General features: G+C 44.5%; 1 protein-coding gene across 2 annotated transcripts; it reads left to right on the top strand.

Moving 5' to 3' along the window:
• Positions 1-1,239: 1,239 nt before the first annotated feature.
• Positions 1,240-21,731, top strand: GXYLT2 (glucoside xylosyltransferase 2). Of its 2 annotated transcripts, none has more exons than XM_053989586.1 (7): positions 1,240-1,474; positions 7,522-7,711; positions 7,934-8,065; positions 13,759-14,010; positions 14,971-15,094; positions 17,687-17,859; positions 18,472-21,731. In XM_053989586.1, exons 1-7 carry the CDS (start codon positions 1,293-1,295, stop codon positions 18,652-18,654), a joined length of 1,236 nt encoding a protein of 411 aa, XP_053845561.1. In that variant the 5' UTR covers positions 1,240-1,292; the 3' UTR covers positions 18,655-21,731. The 2 variants fall into 2 exon arrangements, with proteins under 2 accessions (XP_053845561.1, XP_053845563.1); XM_053989588.1 differs by lacking the exon at positions 1,240-1,474 and adding an exon at positions 1,615-1,659.
• Positions 21,732-25,574: the final 3,843 nt, after the last annotated feature.

The raw sequence follows: 25,574 nt of genomic DNA, 5'->3' as shown, positions 1-25,574 counted from the left end.
ACACGAGGCTCCTCCTGTACTAAATTTGTACACTCCACTTTCCCTTCTGTCCCCTTTCCAATGTTGGTGTCTCCATTCTTTGCACAACTTGTGCTCCAGCTCCATGGGGCAGCAAGAGTCCTTGTATTTCTGTCACTCTGTACATTTCAAGGTCGTAAATCAGATTATGACCCCAAGCAGGATTTAGTTCTGTGAAATTCAGTGTTGCCATTTCTGCTGATGTCCCACAGCAGACTGGCTAGGATGGGTCACACGGGGACAAAGCCACCCACAAGCGAGTGAGCGCCTTGTTCCTTCTACAAGTATTGCACTTTATCATTTACCTGCCTTCGGTGCAGGTGGAACGAGGAGTGCACACTGCCTGCAAGGGATAACTGGGGCTGCAAGGGATAACTGGGGCTGTAAGGGATACACTGGGGCTGCAAGGGATACACTGGGGCTGCAAGGGATACACTGGGGCTGCAAGGGATGAACTGGGGCTGCAAGGGATACACTGGGGCTGCAAGGGATACACTGGGGCTGCAAGGGATGAATTGGGGCTACAAGGGATGAACTGGGGCTGCAAGGGATACACTGGGGCTGCAAGGGATGAATTGGGGCTACAAGGGATGAACTGGGGCTGCAAGGGATGAATTTGGGCTACAAGGGATAACTGGGGCTGCAAGGGATGAACTGGGGCTGCAAGGGATACACTGGGGCTGCAAGGGATGAATTTGGGCTACAAGGGATAACTGGGGCTGCAAGGGATGAACTGGGGCTGCAAGGGATAACTGGGGCTGCAAGGGATGAACTGGGGCTGCAAGGGATAACTGGGGCTGCAAGGGATGAACTGGGGCTGCAAGGGATGAACTCGGACTGCAAGGCGGACGGAGGCTCGGTTTCCCCGTTAGCGCAGGCAGAGGAAACGCGCTGTCGCGACGAGCTTCCCCTTTTTCTCCTGATCGCACTCGCGCTGTCCCGGCACTGCCCACCCGTGAAACCAAAGGTCCCTCTGAGTGCCCGCGGCCCGTGCCCGGCGCTGCTCGCCGTGCCGCGTTAGCGAGCACCCCGCCCGCGGCACGGCCCGGCGCTCCGCCGCGCCCGGGCGGTCCCGGGGCCGGGCCGCTACTCCAGGCAGTACGGTAGGCGCGGCCCGGCCCGCCCCGCCCCGCGCCGCTCGGGCCGGGCCGTGCGGCCACGTCCCCGCTCGGGCCGGGCTCCGGCGATGCGGCCGGCGGGACGCGGCCGTGCGGCGCTGCTGGCCCGGCCGTGCCGCGGTGCGCACCCGGCCATGCGGCCGTGCTGACCCGGCCATGCGGCGGCCCTGCAAGGTGGCGGCGGCCCTGCTGTGCCTGGCCGTGCTGCTGCTGCTCTATCTGCTGGCGGGCGGCGCGGCCCCGCCGCCCGCGCCCTCCGCGCCCGCCCGCCGCCCGCCGCGCCTCGGCCGGAGCCCCCCGAGGAGGAGCCCCGCGGGCGGCGGCAGCGCCAGCGCCAGGTAACGGGGGCGGCTCCGTGCCCCGGCCCCTGCCCTCGGGACTCCCCCGGCCGCTGTGCCCCTGCCCAGCCCCTCGTGTCCCCGGCGGTGTCGCTTTGGTGCCGGTGCGCCGGGCGCTTCCCTCTCGCAGATGTTCTTCCCCCGCTAGTGATCGGCGATGAGAGACGCTTGTGCAAACTGCTGAGGTTCGCGAGTACAAACTTTTCCCCAGCGCGTTTCCCCTGGCAGCGTAGTTGCCAGAGGTGCCACGAAAGGTTTTTCCTGTGCCCGAGCCGGGGGGGGGGGGGGGGGTTCCCTCCTCTGCGGGAGCAGCTTTTGAAATAGCGGCTTTTCCCTTGGTCCCGGCCTTGTTTCGGAGGCTGACGTGGGCAGTGCGGTGCTCGCTGTCTGCAGTGAGGGGCTGCTGTCACCTCGGGAGCTGCGCTTTGCGGGTTTGCCAGGGAAAAGGGAAGGCGGCTCCTCATTGCCCTGTGGTGCCACTGGGTTCCAAGTTGCGGAGGCACTGGCAGATTTTAAGCTTTCGAGCTTTTTGTTTTGAATGTTTTTTAGATGTAAATTAATTCAGCAGAACTTTAAAGGTGTTTTAAATCGTGGTGTGGTGTGTTTCCTGTCCCAGCACCTTACAGGCAGGGTATTTTTTAAAAAACTAATTAGTTGAGAACGGGCAGCTTTCAGTGGGTGGAGGGCTTGTTTTCCCCTTTGCATTCCAATTATATTATGGCCAGTGTGACCTCATATATCTAATTAACTTGGTATGTCTTTGTGTCTCTGATTCATGATTTCACAGAGATGCTCTGAATGAAAGACTATTCCTGTTTCTTGAGCTCTTACTCCTTAACTTATTAAAGCAGTTGGTTTCTCCCCAGCATTGTTACCCCACTGAATGCAGGAGATGTTTTCTGGGGCTGAGAGTGGGCCACGGACAGAATTTAAATGCCGGTATTAAAGCAGGATTATTTCCACTAGCAACTGTACCTCCTGAAGTCATTTTTCTTTAAGGCATATCTCTGTGATTATCATGGAAATCAAGAAGAACACTGAAGGAGGGAGCCCGGAAAGTGTGGAACTGCCAGAGAGTGTAAACAACCATTCCACTTCAAAGCGCTTCATGTTTCACAATTTGACATTATCTAACTTTTTGATTATTTGTTGACTTTGCAAGTCCTTTTTACAAGGTCTGCAACACAACAGCAAAAAAAAAAAAAAAAAAAAAAAAAAAGGATGAATTTAGTATTCAAAGTGTGCATTTTCTTCAGAATTTTGTCTGTGGGGTTTTCCCTCGTCATCCTGCACCATTGGCCCCAGCAGGAGTTTGTATAACTGAAAAGCACAATTCTGTAGGTCCTATTCAGCCATTTGCTGAAAGATTCTGTGTTATATTAGTTACTACTAAAATTTATTCAGGTGAGGGTATCCATAAAAAAAGAATTTTTGTGGGGAGGGTGTGACATAAGTGGTTCAAGCGGAGGTGATGCTTGCCTTGTTGGAAAGGCATCAGGTGTTGGGATCTGCTGGGCTTAAAAAGCCTGATCCAAGCTGAACTGAAAGCACTGTTAGGGGTTTGAATTTGGATTGTAAGAAACAGACCATGATTATCATTTTAGTTCCTCCTTATGAGCAAAGGATCATCATTTTTTTTATTTGATGCAAGAGATCCCACCTTATCTAACTGATTCATTCAGGATAATAACAAATCTGATTAGGACTGTGAGATCTTGTGAGGTGATCACAGTGTACATGAGACTGCAGAACTGATTAACAGAACTTCAGTAAAGTTCTGTCTGTGTGAATGTAAAACATTTAAATTCAGCTTTGTCAAGTTGGTTTGTCAGAGGATGCAAGATTTGAGCTCAGCTCAGAAACAGCTGTAACTTAGGATTTGTGTTTGCTTCATGAGAATCAGCATCGTGCAGGGAAGAAGAATTGTATTTTGACTGGGATTTGTAATATTGCTTTCTGTTGTCCCATAATATCAGAAGACATCAGGTTTTAAGTTTTAAGAAGTGCAGAATTCTTTTAACAAAAGAAGCTATACATAAAGTTTAAGGTAGGCATATGTCATTAGCTGGCTGGTGCTTCACAAATGTTAGCAATGACATTCATGTGTCCTGCTTTGGTCATTAGATAATTTTGGCAAATCTAGGTAAGGCTCTGGTTAGCTTTGAAATTTGATTTTTCGTGGTGGTTTTACTGCTCATTCCTGTTGGAAGTAGCAAGTTCTATGCCCTTGGTAAGACTTTTTTATATGAAGAATTTTAAATACGTGCCAAACCCATGTGTACAAAGTATCAAAAAGGAGGATTGTTTTACATTTGAAGGGCAGATGTGACCATGCTCTCTCTTAAACCAGCATGGCAAGGCAGGGGAAGGGAATCTTCACCTTCACCAGCACATTTAGGTCCCTGAAAGTAACTTTTCCAATGCAAAACATCACTTGCATGGCAACTTGTCAAGATACTTTTTCTTTCTGTGTGCGCAGCCTGTGTGCACACACATACAAGTTTGGCTTGAGTTTGGTAATAACATGCTGAAACCCTAAGGTATTTCATACTTGTTTCATAAAGAACCCACTTCATAAAAGGAGAGAGAAACATCTATTCTGTTTTTAAGTGGCTTTTTTCCCTTTCTCTGAGTGGTAGAAGTTTGAAACTTCAACCATTTTTGGATTGACAGCAGCTCCTGTTGGTTTTGTGCAACTGCTGCAAAGTGAGAAAGGTTGACTTAAAAACATTTGTATTTCAAGAACAAGAACATTTGTATTTGAAAGTGTGCAAGAAAATGTTTTTCACATCACGGGGCTGTTGTTGGGACGTTGACTCGGGGTGGCTGTCAGGGAAGGAGCCTGTTCAGTGAATCACCAGTTTTGATACAACGCCTAAATCTACCCTTGTTTGTGCTGCAAAAGTAAATGAGATCATAATGGGAAGAATGTTTCAAAAATCAACAATTATATTGCATTTTGGAAGCGTCTGCATGCGTTATCTTTCAGGAATAAATTTGAAGGCTTGAATAGATTAGCAGGCTCTGTAATGAGGTGGGAATGCATTATTTTGAATGGATTTGGATTGATTTAGACAGGTTTTGGGTTAATTATGTTTGAGACACTGGCTGTGACTAATAAGAAAATTACATGTAATCTAAACTTTAAGACCTAGGAATGCACACTGTTGTGCTTGAGCACTCAGGCTGCTCCTGCTGTGTCAGTGCCTTTCTGAAGAAATTGTATTCAGTAAATAAAGTACGAGTGAGCAACTGGATGGGAGTTGCTCTGTATTGTTGGGAGGTCTTGGCTGTAAACATTTTATTGTGCTCCATCTTATGGAATTCAGTCTTCAGCCACTCCGTGGGGATGTGTTCCGCAAGTATTTTGTGATGTTTTCTTGAGTGCTTAATCTTTGCTTGTGTATTTGTTCTTGTCAAACATATCAAACTTTAGGGCCCAGGTCTGTACATTGCATTCAATGTGCTTAAACATTTAATTTAGGTTATAAAATCCAACTACAAAGTGTTCATAACAGACAAGTTGAACTATAACGGAATGAGTGTAAATGAATTGGCTAATGACAATAATTGCATTACTCTGTGGATCTTTGGGCTTTTTAATGTCTTAGGAGTGTTTTGAGGTGGGAAATTCTTAGAGCTGTAACAGCTGTTCCCATTCTACAGGTAGGACAGCTTGGCTGTGTCCTGCACATCTTCAAGGGATGTCCTTCCATCCAGCTGTTGTTCCTCCCTGTCCTTTCCATTCTCTTTGCCTTGTACAGGGTGCATGCATGAACAGGGCAGGGAAGGGGTGCTGGGATGTTCTTTGCCTTGATCTGCTTGTTTGCCCTCCAGGCAGTTTGACTTTGCCTCTTCTACATCTGCCCCTTCTCAGACTTCTGGATAATTGCTATTTTTTAAAGCCTAAGTTAAAATTGCAGTCAAATGCATCCTGCTGTGGCACTGTTATATCTCCCATTGCAGCTCACTTCTGTTTTCACTGTCCTCTAAGTTTCTTTATGTACTTACAAAGAAGATGCAAAATGTTGTGTCCCAAAATTCTTCTGTACCTCATGGCTACTTCTCTCACTGATTATTGCCCTCAGTGTTCCAGATTATGACTGATGTAGTTCAAATAGCTCCTTTTTCTGGGATGATTATTCCAATTCAGGCCACTCCAGGCTCCTGAACCCCTGCAGTGTTGGGAATTCCTCACCTCCCAGGCTCAGCTTTCTCCTCCACGGTGTCTATGTTGGATGTCTGTTGTTATCCCTACTCCCATGGGCTTTCCAGGCATTCTGCTTTCACCAAGGATTGCTTCTGCACAGTCTGTCCTTTGGAAGTGTTGTCTACACATTTTTTTCCCTGCAAAACAGCTGCATAATGCAGAGCTCACTGTGGCTAAAACTGCCCAGGAAAGCTGAGTGCTTTGGTGTGGAGTTTTGAAATGTTGCAATAGAAGTGCAGGGTTTAGTCCCTCTCCCAGTGAATTCCATTGCCAGAATCTACATCAAAGCAGCTCCCAGCCTGTGCATGGCTTGATTTAGAGACTCAATTAAGGGGAAACATTACACAGATGGAGAGAAGGGGGAAAAGGTGATCTGTGTGAGCAGCTAATTATTCCCTTCAATAATTCAGCGATTTTTACACTAATAGGTTGCAAAGTAAATACCACTTCACATAGATGTAATATTCCATTATTTATACACTGATGAAATTGGGGGTTAATTAAGATTATAGCAGAAGATTTTAAACCCTTAATGAAATGTGTTGCTTTGTACAGTCAGTGCCTGGTGCTCCTTTACACAGAGGTGGGTTACTCTGAAGGGTAGAATGCTGCTGTTACACAGAGCAGCACTTCAGTGTCTGGAAAAAAATAATAACAGCTTAAAACTGTAATTTTTCTCCTTATTTAGAACTTCTGTTTGTAGCATTAACTCCAGTGATTAATTGTGTGTGTGTAATTGTGTGTTCTGAGCAGGGCTGGGATTGATGTCCTCTGCTCAGAGATATGTCCAGAGCAGGCAGTGATCAATGATTTGCCTTTTGAACTCTCCAGGAATGATTACTGTGCCTGGGATTTAGTTGCTTGGTCAGCTCCATCCTGTGTGATGGAGGCTAAATGCCATCTCTGTTGGAATGTGGATACACCATGGTGCAAGCATTCCTCGAGGATGCAATTTTTACCTCCACACTAAACACAGACCCAAAAGATTGCTTTCAAAAGGTCTTCAGCTCCCCAGGAGAAACTAATTTTTCTGGCTAGCAGGAAGCTTCATTGTGCCTCTTACTGTGTTCCCTATATCTGGGTGAAATGTATTTAAAGCCCACAGAGGTGGGTGCTAAGTGAAAATCCCACAGTTTGGCCCTTGGAATATAGTCTGATTCATCTGGGATATGTAACTGTATTTGTTTTCAAAAATCTCTATTTTAGCAAAATCTCATGGATTCCATGGGGTGAAATGGAGAACAGTCCTTTGAAACTCTGCCAGTACCTTCAGGCCAGGATTAAGGCATGCATCTTTAATAGCAAAATTAATTAACTGTTAGAACAATTTACATATGGATGCAGTGGTTTTTTTTTTTTTAAAAAGTGTGGCTATCTTCTTCCAGTCTAGTCATTATGGGCTTGGAAATGAAGTTGCTGGATGCAGTTGTGTGATCTGCATTGTGTTAGAAAGTTGGCTGGGTAGCTGTAACTCTGTTCTGGCTTTGTGACCTCTGGACTGGGGAAAGAGCTGTCATTTGCACAGAGCAAGGTGGTGTCTGGTTTGAGGTGCTGTGAAATTGGCTTTATCTGTGTCTGTAGTGCAGTGATTTTTGCAAACCCAGAAACGTAGGAATAACAGAAAAAAGCCTTTATCTTATAATTGTAACACTATTGATCTGTACCATGGACAGAAACTACCATGCTATTTTCTTCTTCTCTAAATTTCTAACCAGAAAAAAAACCTCCTGATCCTTTGCAAAACGATGAAGAAAAAAACAACCCTGATGTCTGTTAATGGGGGATTCTCTTCATGTCTACCACAGTAATTTTTATGTGCCTATCCTTGAATTTTCAGGAAGCCTGGAGAGCAGAAACATCCACAGGAGCCCTCATCCTTGCAGTGCATGCATCTGGCAGTGGTGGCATGTGGGGACCGGCTGGAGGAGACGCTGATCATGCTGAAATCAGCAGTTCTCTTCAGCAACAGGAGGCTCTGCTTCCACATCTTTGCCGAGGATTCCCTTAAGCCTGAATTTGAGACAAAGGTGAGTTTCTTTGTTATTTTGGTAAATAAATAACTAATTATAGTTATAAATAAATAAATAATAGTTACAAGTTTTAAATCTCTGAGAAAAATTACATTATCAACAAGTAGCAGCTGAGCACGTTGCTTACTGTACACACTTATAAATTCCTTATGCATGCATTTTTTTTTACAAAAGCTCTATAACGTGTAGTGTCTGATTTCCTCCCACCATGTCTTTCAGTTAAAGGAGTGGCCTTCCTCATATACTAAGAAGTTTGAGTCCAACATTTACCCAATAACCTTCTCAGTAGGAAATGCTCAGGAATGGAAAAAGTTATTCAAACCATGTGCTGCCCAGCGCCTGTTTCTTCCGGTAAGGCACCTGGATTTCTGAGTAGATTGCTTCAGGAAAAGGTTAATTCCACAGAAAGGAAGCTTTGCTGGTATAATATTAAAACCATTTTAAGGCTGAAACATCTGCTTAAAGATAATTTTAGTCTGTGCTTTAAGACACTGTAAAAAAAAAAAAAACCAACTCAGAAATTCAGCCTGGCTTTTTCCTGGCTAACAAAGGATGTGTGTTTCTGATTTGTCTCCGGTTCCATGAGCCTCTCAGGCTCTCCAGACTCTCCAGACTCCAGAGAGAATGTGAGAGCTCTCTCAGGGCAGATCTTCTGGGGTAGATGCTGCGTGCCTTTTGTAAATAACATTCTTTACAACATGCCTGCTTTACCCACCATCTTCCCTTCCATATGTTAGCCCTTAAACTGATGCTCTCAGCATTCCCTTTTCCTTGAGTTTTACTTCTTTTTTCCAAGACTGTTAGAATTGCCCTTAAGGTAATAATTCCAGTGTGTTTGAAGTTGGATTTCATGAAAGAGCTTGGTCTATCCTGGACTCTTCAAGTTCACTGAAAAGTTATATTATACTCAGTGTCATAAACTTGGAGAGAAGGGAAGTGTTGATACCAATTTTGCATATCAGAAGTTGAAAGAACGTTTGCATAAAGCAATTTCTGTGGAACTGAGAACATCTATCAAAAAAAATATCTCGTGGGTTGCTGTTGATTGGGGTGACTCCAGTGAAGTGACAAGCTGTTCACATGATCCAGATTTCTTCATCGCTGTCTTAGGAGAAGTGGAGGGGGGACAAAGAAATGTTTCCCCTCTCAGATGGAAGCAATCAGAGACAGCTGCATGTCCAGATACGTAGCCTGTGAATACATATGTGAGAAAATATGTGCTGTCAGCAGTTCTGCTGATCTGCCATTTAGGGGTGGACTATCAACAGCACAAAGGCCAGATGGGCTGGAAGTAACTCCAACTGCAGCAGGGATCCTCCTGTCCCCTGAGTCAATATTTGTATCACCTGGAAGATAATCCCTAAGCTGAGTTTGTTCCATACAGAGTGTCAGGATGTCCTGGGTAAACAGAAATCTCTGTTCTTCTGGGATACTTTCTGTCATTTTGGGAGACTAATCATAAAAATGACTTTAACTTTTATTTCTCCACTGTTCTGATGACAGAAGAGGGTTGTGTATTCATGCTGACTCCTTCAGGCTGGGCAGTGCTTTTACTGATTCCTTTTTGTCACTCACACGTTGCTGAAGTTCTCCAGTAACTTTTTTTAAGGAATATTAGACTGTTGTTTGTTGTGTTAGCAGAATGAGGGGGCAGCTGTAGATGTTTGTTTCTCTAGGGGCAGTTGCAAAATGCTGTGTGTGGTCAGGCTGAGGTTTATGGCTTTGTGTAGGAGGGGCTGTCCAAGAGGAGTTGCAGCTGACACGGAGTTGATGTGGGTATAATAAACATGCTGCCATCATAGCTGAGGTGGCAAATGTCCTTGGGGACCCTCAAGGTTTGGTGCTTGAGTTCACAGACTGGCACAACCGTAGGCTGTTTATGGATCATTCCAGCCATTACTTTGGTATTTTGGTGTTTGATAACTGGGTTCTGATATCCCACTTGAACTGTAAGCACACAGTGGGAGCACAGGGTTCCAAGTGTTCACTAGTTCACTATTTAGAGAACTAGTTTGAGTTTTTAATAAATGCCAGCAGAATATCAGGCTATTTTTTCCCGTCCTTCTCTGTACTGAGCACTTTTCCTTGCAGCAGCATGAAATGTGCCTGGATTTAGGGAGGACCCAGGAGAGCAGTAGTTATCAACTGCTTAGCTCTCAGTTGTGCAAATTGTCTTGCTCCTGATAATGCTAAGCCCGAGTGGAATGCGAGTCTTTGATTCACAAGTGCTTTTCCTGCCAAAGAAATCTCCTCTGCAGCACCAGCAGGCGTGTGAAAGTGGACAGGAGGGTCTGAGGAATGTGTTCAGGGAAAATTGGGTAAGAACCTTTCAGTGGTTTTACCCAGTGGTGAAAGTAGAGCTGTGGGATGTGACCCTGCAATTTGCAGTACTGAACTGTTCTGTCCTGGGCAACAGGTTGAAGTGCACATTCCCAACTTGTTGACTCTACCCAGAATGCCAAAATATAAAGGAAGACTGTACATCATCCTGCATTTTTCAGAGGCATTCTGAGACATCTGATTTGCCACTTAGATGCAGGGGACGTAGGTGGAGCCTCTGTGTGATCTCACAAGTCAATCTCTTGCTGCACTCTGCTGCAACAAAACCATCCAGGGCATTTGTAGAGACACAGGGTGGAAGATGTAGATCTTTTTGTAAGCACAGGGTGAAACTTTAGCATTAAACTAGGAGGGCAGTGCTCTCAGCAGACACTGGGAACTGGTTTGTGCTCCTGACACGGGTGTTAAGACAGCAGGTGAGGAACATCCTCTGGTCCCAGGGATGTTGGTCCCTCAGGGCTGGCTGCAGCTGTCTCTGTGCTGCTCTTCTGGAGCTACCAAAACAATCAGCTAAAGTATCCTGAAATGCCTAAGGGATTTTTGGATGATTTTTGGATGAACATTTAGAGCCCTTCTCAAAACACTTAATCTACTTAAGAGCTTTTAAGATAGATGAGCAATATCCCTGTGTTACAGCTTTCCTCTTGAGGGATGCTCAAGTATCCAGCCCAGTGGGAATAGATGCCAGGGCCTTAGCTAGACAAAAGTCTCTGCTGTAACTTGAGTTAATCTCTTACTACAATGAGGTTTAGTAACTCAACTTTGTGGCACTGTTACTCTAGCATTAGTGATTTGTCCCTAATTTTGGATAAAGCTGTGCTAAGCTGCCACATGAGCCCTCACAAACCCTTAGGTAGCTTCACAGTACACCAGTGTGTGTTTACTGAGGAGCGTGTTATTCTTTGCCAACCTTGCTAAGACAGGGAGAATCTATGGAGACAGAAGTTGTGAAATCAAATTACAGATAATTGAGCATTTAAGTGAAGTGCCAGGCTAAATATAGCCAGTTCCGTGCAGAACTTTTTGACAGATTTACTAAGAATACGCTGTATTGCTGCAAAAAAAAAAAAAAAAAAAATTAAAAAATCACACTTTTAAGCTGTAAGTGCCTGCAGAGCAAGGGGAAGACAAGCAGAACAAGCCATGTTTCTGGCCATCCCTTTCCAAAATCCCAGGCTGTCAGGTGTGTCTGCATGGTTTGTGTGAGCTCAGTCCTCCAGACACAGCCTGGCACAGCTCCTGCTCTAGGTCACTGTGTCACTTCTAACCTGCACTGCAAGCTCCTGCTCTGTGAGGAACGCCTACAGCTGCAGTTGGTGAAATTAAATCCCCCCCTTCCCAAGGCACAGCCAGGAGAGATGTGAGCAATTCAAACTGACATCTGCAGCTTTTAAAGGAGTCTTAATACTCAACATGTGAAAGTGGGAAGGGCTTAAAGGAGGTAGCACAGCTCTTTTTTTAGCCACTCGGGTGTCATTGCAGGACAACACCTTGGACACAGGAGAGAGGAAGAATCTTTTAACCAGCAGAAAGGAGAGCATGTGACTCCTGAGAGGTGGAATACAAGGTGGGGTCAGGTGCTGGTAGGCACTGCACAAAGAGCTGAACTACCTGCTTGAATCTGTAGGAAAATTATAACAGTCCATAGACTTCCACAGATTTAAATTTATTTGCGTATTGAAAGCTGCTGAAAGAATGCTTTTCTGCTGGAAGAAGCAGTGGCCAGGCTGTCACTTATGCTTGGGAGGGATGAGGAGGGTCTGTAGGTACCCGTTAAACTTCCCCCTCAACTGGGGTGAGTTCTTCCTGCTGAAAATGCTTCAATTTGCCTTTTTACCAGGGCTCCCTTAGACAAAAATCTTACACGGTCTGCAGTGTGCTCTGGATCTACAGGCAAAGTCTGCTCTGCTTGTATTCCAGTGTTACCTCCTGTCTCAGACTAAATTTGGGGGTGATTTTTCTTTTTTTAATGTATTTTGATTTTATGTGACTTAGCAGGTCCCTATGAATCAGGGATCCTAGGTGCTGCAAAATAATTAATACACAATACCCAGGACATCCTTAAATTGAAAACCTTTCTTCCTTTCAGACTGTCTTTCTTCTATTGATTTATTCTTACAGTAGCTGTCTTTTTTATTGGTTTGGTTTTTAATACTGGGCTTGAGGATACTTAACATCTGCAAATATTTACTTTGAGCTCTTAGTGTATTACTGAACAATTTTTGTCAGTTACTTACTGATACCTCCACGTGCTGGCTTGTGGGGTTTTTGTGGGGAAATGCTGTATTGCTATAATCTTCCATCCGGCAGAGAGATCTGGGCTGTGTTGAATGTGTTTACTTAGAGTTTGTTGTAAGCCTAACTTCTGTTTAAAATGCAGAGACAGTTCCTTCTCCTGCTTGCCCTGTTCTGTAGGAAGAACGTGTAGTTATCCTGTCAGAAATACAGGTCAGGGATTTGTTAAACTTGACTAAATGTCAGTCTGAATCCCAATGTGTTGAGTCAGGTGAAAAATCTCATTTAAGTCTTTACTCACGGATTTGGCATCTTAGTGGATTCCTGTTGAGCATGCTTAGAGGTGATATTTTTCACCCATCAATCCTAATGTTGTTCACTCTTATTTCACAGGTAATCCTCAGTCACAATACATTAGAATTTATGTAAAACTCAATTTCTTTGGTAGAACTTCTTTTAACCTGCATAAATAGGAGAGTTTGTCATTAATGTCATTGCAGTTGGATGAGAGAGTGATTGTTGTGTTCTACATGGTGAAAATCCAAAACCTTTTGGGTTTGCTTTTCAAAGAAAGAGAGAGAAGTAGATAGGGGTTTTGGCTAGACCAAAGTAAGAAAATTTCAGTACTTCCAGAAATTCTGGACAGTTTTAGCAAATAATGACGAAGAGCAACAAAAAATGCAGTTGGAACTGGTGGTCAGCTCTAGGTAATGATCTTTATTACTTTACAAAGACTTGAAGCAGCAGGTCATTTGTCCCACCGTGGATATTAGGGAAGGAGTGTGTAAGGATTTGGGCAGCCACAAGGGGGAACATGGTCAGCAGGAACTGCTGAAATACCCTGGCTCTAATCTGCAGTTTACACCCTTCTGACCTGACCAACTTTACTGTGGTTATTCCTCATGCAGAATCTGGTAACATAGCTCAGAATACAACCTGGTATGTTTTAATGTGACATTTCTGTTTAACAACCCAATTTTGTTCTTCATGGGGGATGCACATATGTTGGTGATCAATGGGGTTGTTTTAATTAATGTGAACCAGTTGTATATATTAATTATATGTGAAGGGAAGTCTAAATATTCTGGTCTCCTGGGTTACCTGGGTTACTCTTTCTGCCAGTGGAGATTTTGAAAATAGCTCTGTAAATATATTTTATTTACATGTAATTTCTGAACAGGTACTAAATAGTCCTTGCAGGTATTTCAGGAGCTCGATGAATTGCTGCATCATAAGAAGGGTAATCCAACCTCAGTGCTCTGTAGCTGCTTTATTGTGCAGTTCAGAAAAAACCCCACAGCAAACAACAAGCCAATGATCTGATAACTGTTGTTCCTCTGTGTAATTACATATAGCTGATAAATCAATAGCCTCTTCCAAGTGATCAGTTTAAAGTAAAAGTCTCTTTTGCCAATAACCTTTGTGTTTGTCGTCTCTCTGATTTGTTTTTCATCCTGCTGCGCAAACAGGTGATTTTAAAGGATGTGGATTCCCTGCTTTACGTGGACACTGACGTGCTGTTCCTGAGGCCCATCGATGACATCTGGCACCTCCTGAGAGAGTTCAACTCCACCCAGCTGGCTGCCATGGCCCCCGAGCACGAGATCCCCAAGATTGGCTGGTACAGCCGCTTCGCCCGGCACCCCTATTACGGCACCACCGGCATCAACTCCGGGGTGATGCTGATGAATTTGACACGGATCCGCAGCACTCGCTTCAAGGTGAGAGCAAATGCAGCTGGTGCAGAAACTCAGGATTGGTGTGTTTTTCACATCTTGGAAAGCTCAGTGTAGAGTTGCATGAAGTTCGTAATACAAAGAATCGGAGAAATATGGAATATGTGTAATTGGATACCAAAAGCTACTGTGAATGTGATTATTAAAATAAATGACACTTCATCAAGGTTGGAGCAGTGAGAACTGGCAGCTGAAGGAGTCTGGTAACAGTGTTAAAAATGGCTTCCCCAACTTCTTATATTGCCCTGAAAAGATGCATGAAAGAGCAAACTCAAAGATATTCAGTGCAGTCACTGTATTGTTTTTAAAATTGGAAAACTTGATGTGAACACCCTGAGAAACTGGTGATTTTTGCATCTGTTGTGAGTAGACTTTTGCATCCTGCTGCAGATAAGTGACTCTGTGAACTGGTGTAAGTGAGAAGGGAACGTTTTCACAACAGATCCATGTTGTTGAGCACATATTCTGTAATCACTAAAACTTTGCTTACCCCAAGGAGTTCCTCAGGCAATGCCACGGGTTTCCCACATTGCTACAGGAACAGCTGGAGGGAAAAAACCCCAAGCATTCCTCTTACTACCATAATTCCCAGGGAGGATCATCTTTAGTCTGTAATTTTCCTTGCTTTTATGCCTTGATTTTCACCTTGTCCCTGCATTTTCCACTTTTTTCCCCTCCTGTTACTTGGAATAGGAAGATTGTGAATAGCAGGAGCTGACATCAGAGCTGGGCCCAGGAGATCTTGTTTTCCTGTTTAGATAAACACAGTGAGTTCTGCTGTTACAGCCCTGTCCAGGTCCAGCATTTCCTGGCAGTTTTTCAGCTTTCACCTGGGTGTCCAACATGGCTTAGCAGAACTTAGAGATTTGTTGTTCCCAGTCTGGGTTAGATACCACAGCAATGATCATGATATTAATCCCTTACTTTTGTTTTGCTGCCCTGCAGAACAGCTTGATACCAGGTGGCTTGACTTGGGAGGAAATGTTATATCCATTGTACCAAAAGTACAAAAATTACATCACGTGGGGAGACCAGGATTTGCTAAATATAATTTTTTACTTTAACCCAGGTAAGGAATGATTCTTGGACTCTTCATTATCTGCGTTGGGAAAATATCTTGAGCTTGATTTTTTTAAACTGCTATTTGTTATTTGTAATATGCATAAATACTCTGGTATGGAGTTATTGTGTAACTGCATCCTCAAAGGATTTATAACCTATGCAAATATTTCTGCAGGTAATGAGGCTTGGACTTGGTTCCATTGAATATATAAATCTGTTTTCTGGAGATTTGAGAAAATAATGAGGTGTAAAAGTAATGATGAAGTGAAGGGATGAAGTTCATGTCGTGTGTGTCCTTCAGGGTGTCACTGGACCAGGGTGTAGCTGCAAAAATGTTTTTGTTTCAGATATTTATCGTAATGTAAAAGTGCAAAACTTTCTGCAAAGCTAAGCCCCATTTTTCTGAAATTCAGCTGACTTGTGATGCTTATGCAAATCAGTAACAAAGCTAATAGAGACAGAAAGTGGACACAGCCATTGGGATATCTCGTCTAAAGCAGTTTCCAGCCTCTGAGCTGAGTGACCCGGCCTCAGCAGGCACCAGATGATGTCATGGATGTCCTGCTGGTGAGAAATGCAAGATTTAAACACTGGAGCATAGCACACACTTCCCAGAGAAGCTGAGAACCTCATTTCATACTTCTACATGGATGCTGAGTATCCATCCCTACTGCTTCTCCTGGTTTCCTATGTGACCTTGTCACCTTAACTTATCCAAAGAATAAACCAAGTTTGGAATTATCTTTATTTATTCTGCTCCCTTTTCTTTTTCTCTGAGGAGCACAGGGTAGGTAATTGGATATACCCAAATCCAGGCAAACTGCTGGAGTGAGGAGAAGCAAAGCAAAAAGCAAACATCTGTTTACTGCAGACAGATGTCAAACATCAGTGTCCCTGGTACACCATAGATTACCCCCAGTCTAGGGAAAAATAGAGTGGGAATTAATTTCCAACAATAAACAAATGTTATGGGAGTATGGTCTCCTGGAGAAAGAAAAATATGGAGCCAGATTAGTTGTGACATCAGACACAAGCCATTCACTGAAGTGTGCAGGAAAAAAACAAAGGTTGCAAAAATACTTCAATATTGTGATGAGTGTTCTCTATCAAAGCTACATGTGAAGACTCTTCTGCACCACAGTCTGTCCTTTCCTCAGAACTGGTAAAGAATTTTTTATGAATTGCATAATATCAGACTGCTCATGAGAAGAAAAAGAAAGAACTGTGTACCATTGGCACAGAAAACTGGATTTTCTGGGGTCTTAAGCTCTGGGTTGTGGAGACTGGCTGGGGAGGGAATTGGCCAAGACTGCTCCAGGTGCCTTTTTATAGATGTGAGTTAAAACCACAGAGAGCTCTGTTCCCTGGGCCTGAGGAGCTGCTCCCTCTGCCCATCTCCAAAGACTGCTCTCCCTTTCTGGAGAACTCTGCTGGAGAGGCCTTAAGGAAAGAAAAGTTCAGAAAGTTTTTCTTCTGCTTTTCAAGAACTGCATGAGACCAGCTGCAGGCTTCCCGGGAAGCTGGGAAAGGCCGAGGGAAGGATTCAATCTTCAGTGCTTCTGCCATGCCCTGCTGGCACCAGCCATGATTCATTGTTCCCCAGGGCCAAGGCAGAAAGGTTGCAGGGACTGGAGTGATTTATGACAAGCAGATTGCAAGCACTGTGTGCATGGAGTTTAAAAGAAATCACCAGGAGAAAGGGAGTTATGAGCCCTTTTGAGAGATTAGGCTCATCTCTAAATAACCTAGACCTGTGAAATTAATGGCTGATGACTCTTTGGAGGGCTGTGGATAAAATACACCGCCCCTTTTGCTCTGCTGTGTAACAAATTGTCATGGCCTCTGTGACAGCTTCAGCAGCAAACACTGGATATGCTTTGCTGGCTTCAGGAGGAGTCTGGATTTTTCATAACCCCACTGCTGTGTGTGCTTCCCCAGTCACTCCTGTCACTCCAGAAAGTCCTTCTATGGCAGAGGGTGCTGGGCAGTGCCACCTGCTGTGTACTCTCTGCTTTGATTCTTTCACTACAGCTTTCTCAAGGGCTCCCCTAGCTTGTCCCAGATTTTGTGTTGTCCTGTGTTATAATACGACACGAAATAACTCACACACGGACGCCAGATGCAAAAGAGGGAAGAAAAGAACTAAGAGAGTGATTTTTATTTTCTGACTCTGCAATATATAGAATCTCAAAAGTGACAGTGGATTGGAGGGTGAAATTGCCACCTCTCCAGTCACACTGGTCAAATCAACAGTCCATCCATTCTCTCCACGCACAAAGAAGAATGCAAAACAATCATTATTTACATAAACATGCGTGAAAACTCTGGTAAAAATATGTAAACATCAGAAAGCATAAAAAACTTTTAGAAAAACTTTAAAACTCTCAAAAAAAAACAAAACAACAGTCCTGTCTCTTCAGGACCAGCAGCTGGGGAGTGTAGTCAGTCACCCATGAGGGAAGGAGGTGTCTCTGTTGGGGATACTTGCAAAAGACGTGACTGGACATTCCCCGATCATCGGTCCCAGGCTGGTTTAATTTGTTTTAACTCTTGTCTGACGTGTCTCTTCTCCTTCCCTGTGCCCTGCTGGCGTGGGCAGAGTGCCTGTACGTGTTCCCCTGCCAGTGGAACTACCGGCCCGACCACTGCATGTACGGCAGCAACTGCAGGGGGGCGGAGGAGGAGGGGGTCTCCATCCTGCACGGCAACAGAGGCGTCTACCACGACGACAAGCAGCCCACCTTCAAGGCCCTCTACGAGGTGATCCGGGATGTAAGTGCTGCCTCCGCAGAGCCACTCCTTGTGCCCCGGGGTGGGTTCACTCAGATTGCTCTGCCAGCCATCAGGCTGGGTAGTTGTGTTTGGGTAAAAGCCACCAGACACAAATGAACATGGTTGCTTTGGCTTCTCATGCATTTGAGGTGGTTTAAATGTTTCTCCTTTGTATTATAGTACTCAAAAAGGCTGATAAATTGCTTTTCTGTAATACTGAATGTAGGAAAAAGATGCTGGAGTGGAGTTTCTCATGCTGGGGCTGCAGCTCTGGTCCATAAATTCCCAGGGAAAGCTTGTCCTCCCTGAGCACCTCAAGCCTCCAGGCACACGGAGGGCAGAAGCTTGTCCGTAGGCACAGGCTGGGATGTTGTGTGTGTGCAGCTCTGCTTGCCAAAACTCCTGTTTCCTTACAATATCCTTATATTAATAAAATTCTTGTCAATGCACACTCTCAGGCAGGCAGGGTGTGAAGTGATGGGGTTGGTGACACTCAGCAGGTGAGGGACAAAATGTTCCCTACCAATGGAAGGTTTTCTCTTACAGAAACTTATAAAATGCTCTTTCACAACTAGCGAGAACTAAACATTATTTTTTGTTTCTTTTCCTTAGTTTCCATTTGAAGACAATCTCTTCCAGTCCTTGTACTACCCTCTGCAGTCGAGGTTTCTGGATACAGTGCACACTTTATGTGGGAGAATTCCACAAGTATTTTTGAAGCAAATTGAGAAAACAATGAAGAAGGTGTATGAAAGTCGTGTCATTGTGTACTTGGGGGCCAACCACAGATACTAACTGTAGCTCTCTTACACAGAAGTTAAAAGTCTTGTACTCCATTTCATGAAGGATATAAATGAAGACTATGAACTCTTTTACTGAAACTCCGAATTAAAATATTTCTTTTTTTCAATTTTCTAATAACCCTTGAAATTACAAAAAGCAGGAAATCCTAGAAGCCTGCTGAGATTGTTGCTGAGAATAGCAAGAGAATCCTTTCCTTGTGGAGTACAGTTGTGGCCTGCCTCTCCAGTCCCTTACAGTTTAAGAATGTATTCTCTGGCTTGGTAATGTGAATAGTCCAAGACTATTGTCAGTGAGGAGTACAAACCCAGGTACTGTTGATCCATCCTCCTCTTTTAAGTGCTATTCCCTGCACAGTAACAGCAGTATTCCACTGCCAGACAGTTTTCCATCCTTGCCTTGGGAGATGGCCAGTGCTGCCCCTGACTCCCCTCTCCTGCATGGAAATGTATTTCTGCCTGGCACTTCCATTTCTGCGATCACAGAAGCACAGAATTCTAGAATGGTTTGGGTTGGAAGGGACCATCGTGGATATCTTGTTCCACACCCTGCCATGGGCAGGGACACCTTCCTCTAGGCCAGGTTACTCCAGCCCTGTCCAAGCTGGCCTTGAGCACTTCCAGGGATGGGAAGTTGAGACCTTTATGCTGGGATCAAAATGAATAGCCTCAAAGTGGAAGAGGATACAAAATGGCTTTGATGTTTATTTAAAATACTTAATTTAGCTTAAATTTCCAAGGTATAATCATCATCTTGTGATATGCACAAAGAGCTTATTTAAATTGCAGTAGCTGAAAGATGCTTGGGACCATTCCCTGGGGAACTGGAAGTAAGGACACTCCTACAGAGCAGCTATCCAAGAGCAGACTCACTCCTAAAGAGAAGTGATCCAAGAGCACACTCCCAGAGGGCATTTTCTAGGTGTAAGCCCTATGGGTGTGTGTAGGAGTGCTTCAAGGAGGTAGCAGAGAAAATGATGTTACTTTTCAAGTCTGTTGGGCAGAAGACATCAGCCATTACTCAGAACTGCACATTTTTGTATCTAACAGGCAAAGTAGGAGCAGGGTGAGATAATGGAGCCTTCCCCTAATGAAAGGAAATCTGGCACAGATGGGATACCCTGTACATGTATCATACATTTATTTGTTAGAGAGAAATGCTTGGGGACTGTGGATGAGGGAAAGGATATGTTCCCAAAGTTAAAATAGGATTTCTGAGCAATTGCAGTTTTGGGCATTCTCCCCTATCCAGTCAGGACTAATGCAGGGTTTCATAAGAAAACACCAGGAGTCTCCCTCTTGTCTCACACATTTCTCTCTCCTTGTGTGGCAGTTCCTGAGAGGAGGGAAAACACGACCCTGGTGCCATCCCAGGCTGCCAGATAAGAGCCTGTGCACGGGATGGAGTTCCAGCAAGCTTTTCCCAAGCCCTGGAGTGCGAGAGTGTCTGTGACACAGCCTGGCAGAGAGCAGGGCTGCAGGCAGCTGAGCAGGGGAGCAGTGGGACAGGAGTAAGGGACAGCAGAACTGCAGGACCTTACAGTGTAACAGGAACAGAAACCTTGTTTGCACCCCTGCTGCAAATCGTAATCACAGCTTGGTTAAACAACGTGTTGTGACTCCAGCCCTTATCTCACAGTGTTTGCCACCTGAGTGTAAATTGAGTGAAGGACAGAGGCAGCTCGACTGTTGTGATTGAAAGCCTGGGACCCAGAAAATCACTTAAACTTGAGCAGAGATGCTTTTCCAACTTGCCTTAGGATTTTCTGTTTCAGCTGAAATAGAAAAATGTTTAAAAATTGGCAACTGAAACTTCAGCTGAAGTTTCAGTTGCCAATTTTAAACGAGTACATTTCTACCTACCTACTGAGAGAAGTTTGAAATGTAACCCAAATGAGTATTGGAAGATTTCAGAACCAGAAGGCAGAGAAAATAAGGTAAAGCTGCTGATTTTAAAAGTTTAAAATAGTGCATGACAGGTAAACCTTTAGGCCTGCAATTCTGAGAGTTTGTATAAAGTATTAGCTTGCTTTTGGTCTTTATTTTCAAGTGTCAGGGTAAAGCTGACACAGGTCTGACGAGGCTGGTGGAGCTGCATGCTGGGCAGGCCGAATTCCTGATTTCCATGGTGTCTCCAAGGCACAGACAGCTGCAGAGCAAAGTCTTGCTGCCCAGACAGCTGCAGCCTCAGTGCTGAGGCTCTGGAGTTTCAGAGGCTGTGGTTGTGTAAGCTGTGATTCAGCAGAACCCTGCAACTACAGGCACATTCAAATGAAGGAGTGGAATTCATTACAAAACAAAGGCATTATTGCATATGAACTGATAAGAGATTAAAGCAATGCTTTTCATGTTCACAGGAGGTGCTACATTTTGTTTAGGAAGAACTGAGTTGTGTTCTCAACAGCTATTAAAGATATGAAGTACTTGCTTTAACATGAAGACTCTTGTTAATGTAATATCAGCTGGCAGGAAGAATGGGGGAGGCTCCCCCCTGCTGGGCTTTTTCTGAGGAAAAAAACAATAATTTGAGCTCTCCAAAGTGTTTTAAAACAATTACGTAACTTTGGTTTTTGTTGTTGTTAGAATTATTAATTTATATTTCACTACAGCTTCCAAAACTATGTTATATTTTATTTTTAACAGTAGTTGATTGTAATATTCATCTTACTTAGAAACCAGTTTTAATTCATTTTGTATTTCATACTTGTGGCTAATTCCATGTTAATTAGCCTTCATTTATCTTAATAATGGGGTGTGTAAATACTTACAAAGACTTTATGTCCTCATTTCCCCTTCCTCTCCTGTGTTTTAGTTATTTCCAATGGTATAATGGATAGAGCTCACCAGCATTTTGCTTACAGGGGAAACTGGAAACTGCTCAGTGTGTGTGTGTGTGTGCACAGCACGAGCATGTGTGTAAAAAATGTCCCTTTTCTCTGTCACTGAATTGCTTGTGGATTTTTCTTTGACAAGTGCACTGATTGTTACAGCTCCCAAGGAGGCTGAGCAGTGCATTTCTGAGTTGAGGATGATCCCTTGGCTTACAATACAAATAAATGAAATTTTAAGCAAGCTCTATAATTTGCTAGTTTTCTTTTAAATACAAGATTTTGTGCTGGTCTGGTTGGGATAGAGTTTTGTAGGTGGGATGTTTTAGTGTGTGTATACCGGGTTTGACAGCAGGGAACACAGATAAATGTTCCTCTTTTACAGTTTTACTGTAGTGAAAGAGTCTGATATTGGATATAAAGAGACAAATGCATTTAACTTCCCCCAAAGTGCTCGTGTGTCATGCTGCAGCTCCAGCTGTGTTACAGTGAGCATAGATCAGATCAGCATACTTCTCTCAAAGGAAACTGGAGTTTTATCTTTTACTTTTTACTGTTTCTCCATAATGCTTCACTCCTTGGAGATCATTTGTCATCATTTCCCCTCCCTCCTTCTTGTATGCATTTTTTGACATTCTTGTATGGTCACTGCTGTGCTGTCCTTGTTGTGACATCTGTGTGTGACAGAAGCTCCTGGGCTGTCTGTTCCCAAATCCTGCTGCTGACACTGTTCCCAGCTGGGTGATGTGTTGGGCTGAGCCTCAGCTCTCTGGAATCAAGAATGGATGGGCAGAGGTGGGCCAGCTGTAAAACACCAGCCTTGTGTGGGTTCTGGGAAGGCTCTGGGTGTGTGGGGTGTGTGACACACTCACAGTCACACTGCTCAGTGGTACAGGGTTTTTCACTTGCCAACGTGGCTCCAGCCACTATTGCTGTGGGGAGAAGAGAGATTTCCCAAGCTGGGAATAAAGTACAACCAACTGAAAGAAATAAATCTTGACACTTTCTCGACTGCCAGAGAATCCTTTTCTCCTCTCCATCAGCTACAATAAAATGTGATGGTGGTAAATAGAGAGGGAGCACCCCTCCAGAGGTGAGATGGGATGGGGTGGTCACCAGGATGGTCCCTGCAGGGGCTGGAAACATTCCCCAGTGCTCTTGGGGCAAGTGCCCGTGTGTGCTGGGATCAGCCTGCACCTCCCGCTGGCACGAGATAAGGAATTGTTATCTCAGCTTCAAAAGAAAGAGTGATGTTTGGAAATTTTGCTTTCATTCTGGATCAGAATAAAAACTAAACTGTCAACACTTCCTTTGAAATGAAAATGGAGACAAAACACCAAATTGAGAATCAGCATGGAAGAAGAACAAAGCACTTTGTTAATGTTTTCTTTTGAGGTAAAATGTTTTGGTTTGACTTTCACGTTTCTGTAAACATACCTTAATTGTTGCTGTTACTTTGTGAAAACTCCACTATAGCCCAAAAGTGTAGTAATTTCAGTATTAATTTGTATTAATTCAGTCTTTCAGTATTAATTGGTAATTAATACTGAAATAACGACACAGAAATGACATGGCTCTTTATTTTAAAGACCTGTTCTTGTAGAAGCATCTCTTCCTGAATCCTCCTGAAAATGTTAATTCCCTCCTGTGAGGGTTAGAACTGTGCAGGACAGGGTCACACCTTCTCAGGGTTCACACCTTGAGGGAAAGATCTCCTTCCCATTCTGCTCAGCGCTTCCAAAGGGCACCATGGTTCCTCACACCTGAGGCTCCAGGTGAGAAAACAAGGCTGGTTTTAGTCTGACTGGTCCCAGTTTGTGGGGTGATGTCAGGAAGCTCCTGTCCCAGGGATATACTGGGAGGAGGCTGTGAAATACAGCTTGGAAAGGAAACTTTGCCAGCCAGTTTGCCACAGGCTCTTGGATTAATAGGAGACAATCCCTGGGGACCTGCTGGGGCCAGTGGCTGAGCCAGGTAAAGCCTGGAATGTTTGTCACATCTGACTATTTCTTATTTTTTTTTATGTCTCCTGTGGGTAATTTTTCAAAGAAACTACTCCCACAAATACCATTTTTCTCTTTTCAGCCTCTTTTTTTAAAGCACTGTGTGTGAGCTGTTCTCATCTTTTGATACTCCCAAATCTTCCAGATTTTTTAAAAGCACAATAAAGATTTTTAGTCATTGTCTCAGAGGAGAAATATAATTTGTCTCGAGGTGGCTGTGATATACTTTAAAGAAAAAGAAAAAAACCAAAACCTTTCCTTCTCTGGATGTTTCAGAGATCCATGATTTTTAGTGTCAAGTTATTGTACCATACTCAGGTTCTGCAGCTATAAATTTAAACAAAGCAAACAAAATATCTATGCTCATTTTTAAAATCCTTTGATGTGTATCGATGTACAATATTTTCTGAAGACCTAAGTGGGTCTTGAAATATAAGATTGTTGTCATTTTGTTATTGTTCTCACTGGATTCTGCTGCATCTCCCTTGCTGGAATGCTGAATTGAATTGCTACAGATTGTATTTCAAAGCACAACAATCAATTTTGGTTCAAACTGGGTGGAAATACCTTAAAAATTGCCGTCACACTTCAGTGAAGGGAAACTGCTTTAAGTCAAGTTGGGTCAGGGATCTCAAGATACCCAATCTAAGCTTCATTGCTCAGAGCAGAAGTAGCTGCTGGTCTTACACCATAAATAATTTAAATTATTGATCCATGCCCAGGATCAGCCTATAACTCTCAAAAAGTATGTTTTTTAAATCTGAAACGTAAATCTTAATGAGGCTCAGTGTAAATTCAGTGGAAGAAAAAAAAAAACCTGGATTGTAAAACAGTTTCTCATTGTCTTTACCTAGATGTTTAAACCACATCTTCCCCAACAAGGTAATTATTCTTATTCTTGGGTCTCAGTGAATACGAGCAGGCTGGGAACTGACACAAAATGAAATCATCCTCTCTGTGTACATTTTTATTACAAGGTGTGTCAAATACCTTACAAGGAGCAATTATAATTTATGTTTCATTAATGAAGAAGCTCAGGTGTGATTGCCTCACCCGTTCACCTGAGATCACACAACAAACCGATGATGAAACTACCTACAAGCTTTTTGTGTCCTAGGATTACTTTTAGATGTTTCAGCTTTGAAAATGGAAGGAAAATGTGATTTGCTGTGAACTGAACTCTTTCCTAGTTAGTAGAGGGGCTGGGCTAGAGCCTCTTATCTGCTCTTTGCCTCACCTCGGGACCTTGGCCAGGAAGGAGTGACAGCTCCTTCCTCTGCCAGGGCTTCACATCCTCAGAGCCAAGTGCTGGCACAGGATGGGCGAGGGATCATCCCAGGAGCACAGGGAATGTGTGCCAGGCTGGGAGAGGCGGGAGGAGAGACCTCACTGGGATCTTCAGCATCCTCACGAGGGGAAGCGGAGGGGACAGGTCCTGTTCTCTATCTTCTGTCTCATGACCAGTGACAGGACTCGAGGGAATGGCATGAAGCTGTCGGGGAGGTTTGGGCAGGATATTAAGAAAGGATTCGTCCCCCCAAGACTGTGGTGGGGCACTACCCAGGCTCCCCAGGGAATGGTCACGGCCCCAAGGCTGCCAGAGCTCCAGGGGCGTTTGGACAATGCTCTCAGGGATGCACGGGGTGGGATTGTTGGGGAGTGTGTCCAGTCAGGAGCTGGACTGGATGGTGGGCCCCTTCCAACCGGGGATCTTCTGTGAGCTCGAGGATAAAAAGGCACAAACAGGGACTTGGGGAGGAAGAGAAGCGCAGTCACCCTCAGACAGAAAGCGAGGAGGAAAGAACAAGAGCTCTCTGAGGGGCCGGCGCGTGAAGGGGAAACGGCTCCGCGTTCCCTCCCGCGAGGACCTGCACGGCAGGGCCGGCATGAGGAGGACGATGACAAGCCCGGAGCTGCCCTCAGACCGCGCCGCCGGCCGCTCGCACCGAGCCTTTCCCGCCGCTTTTCCCGCCGCCTTTCCTGCCCCTCCCTCACGGCCGCCGGCCCCGCCCCCCGCCGCGGGACCGCCCATTGGCCCCGCCCCGTGGCTCCGCCCCCGGCGGGCGGGGCCGCGGGGCCGCGCA

Source organism: Vidua macroura, chromosome 13 (assembly GCF_024509145.1).
Source record: "Vidua macroura isolate BioBank_ID:100142 chromosome 13, ASM2450914v1, whole genome shotgun sequence".
In the NCBI taxonomy this organism is placed as follows: domain Eukaryota; kingdom Metazoa; phylum Chordata; class Aves; order Passeriformes; family Viduidae; genus Vidua; species Vidua macroura.
This window is presented reverse-complemented; position numbering and strand designations above follow the sequence as displayed.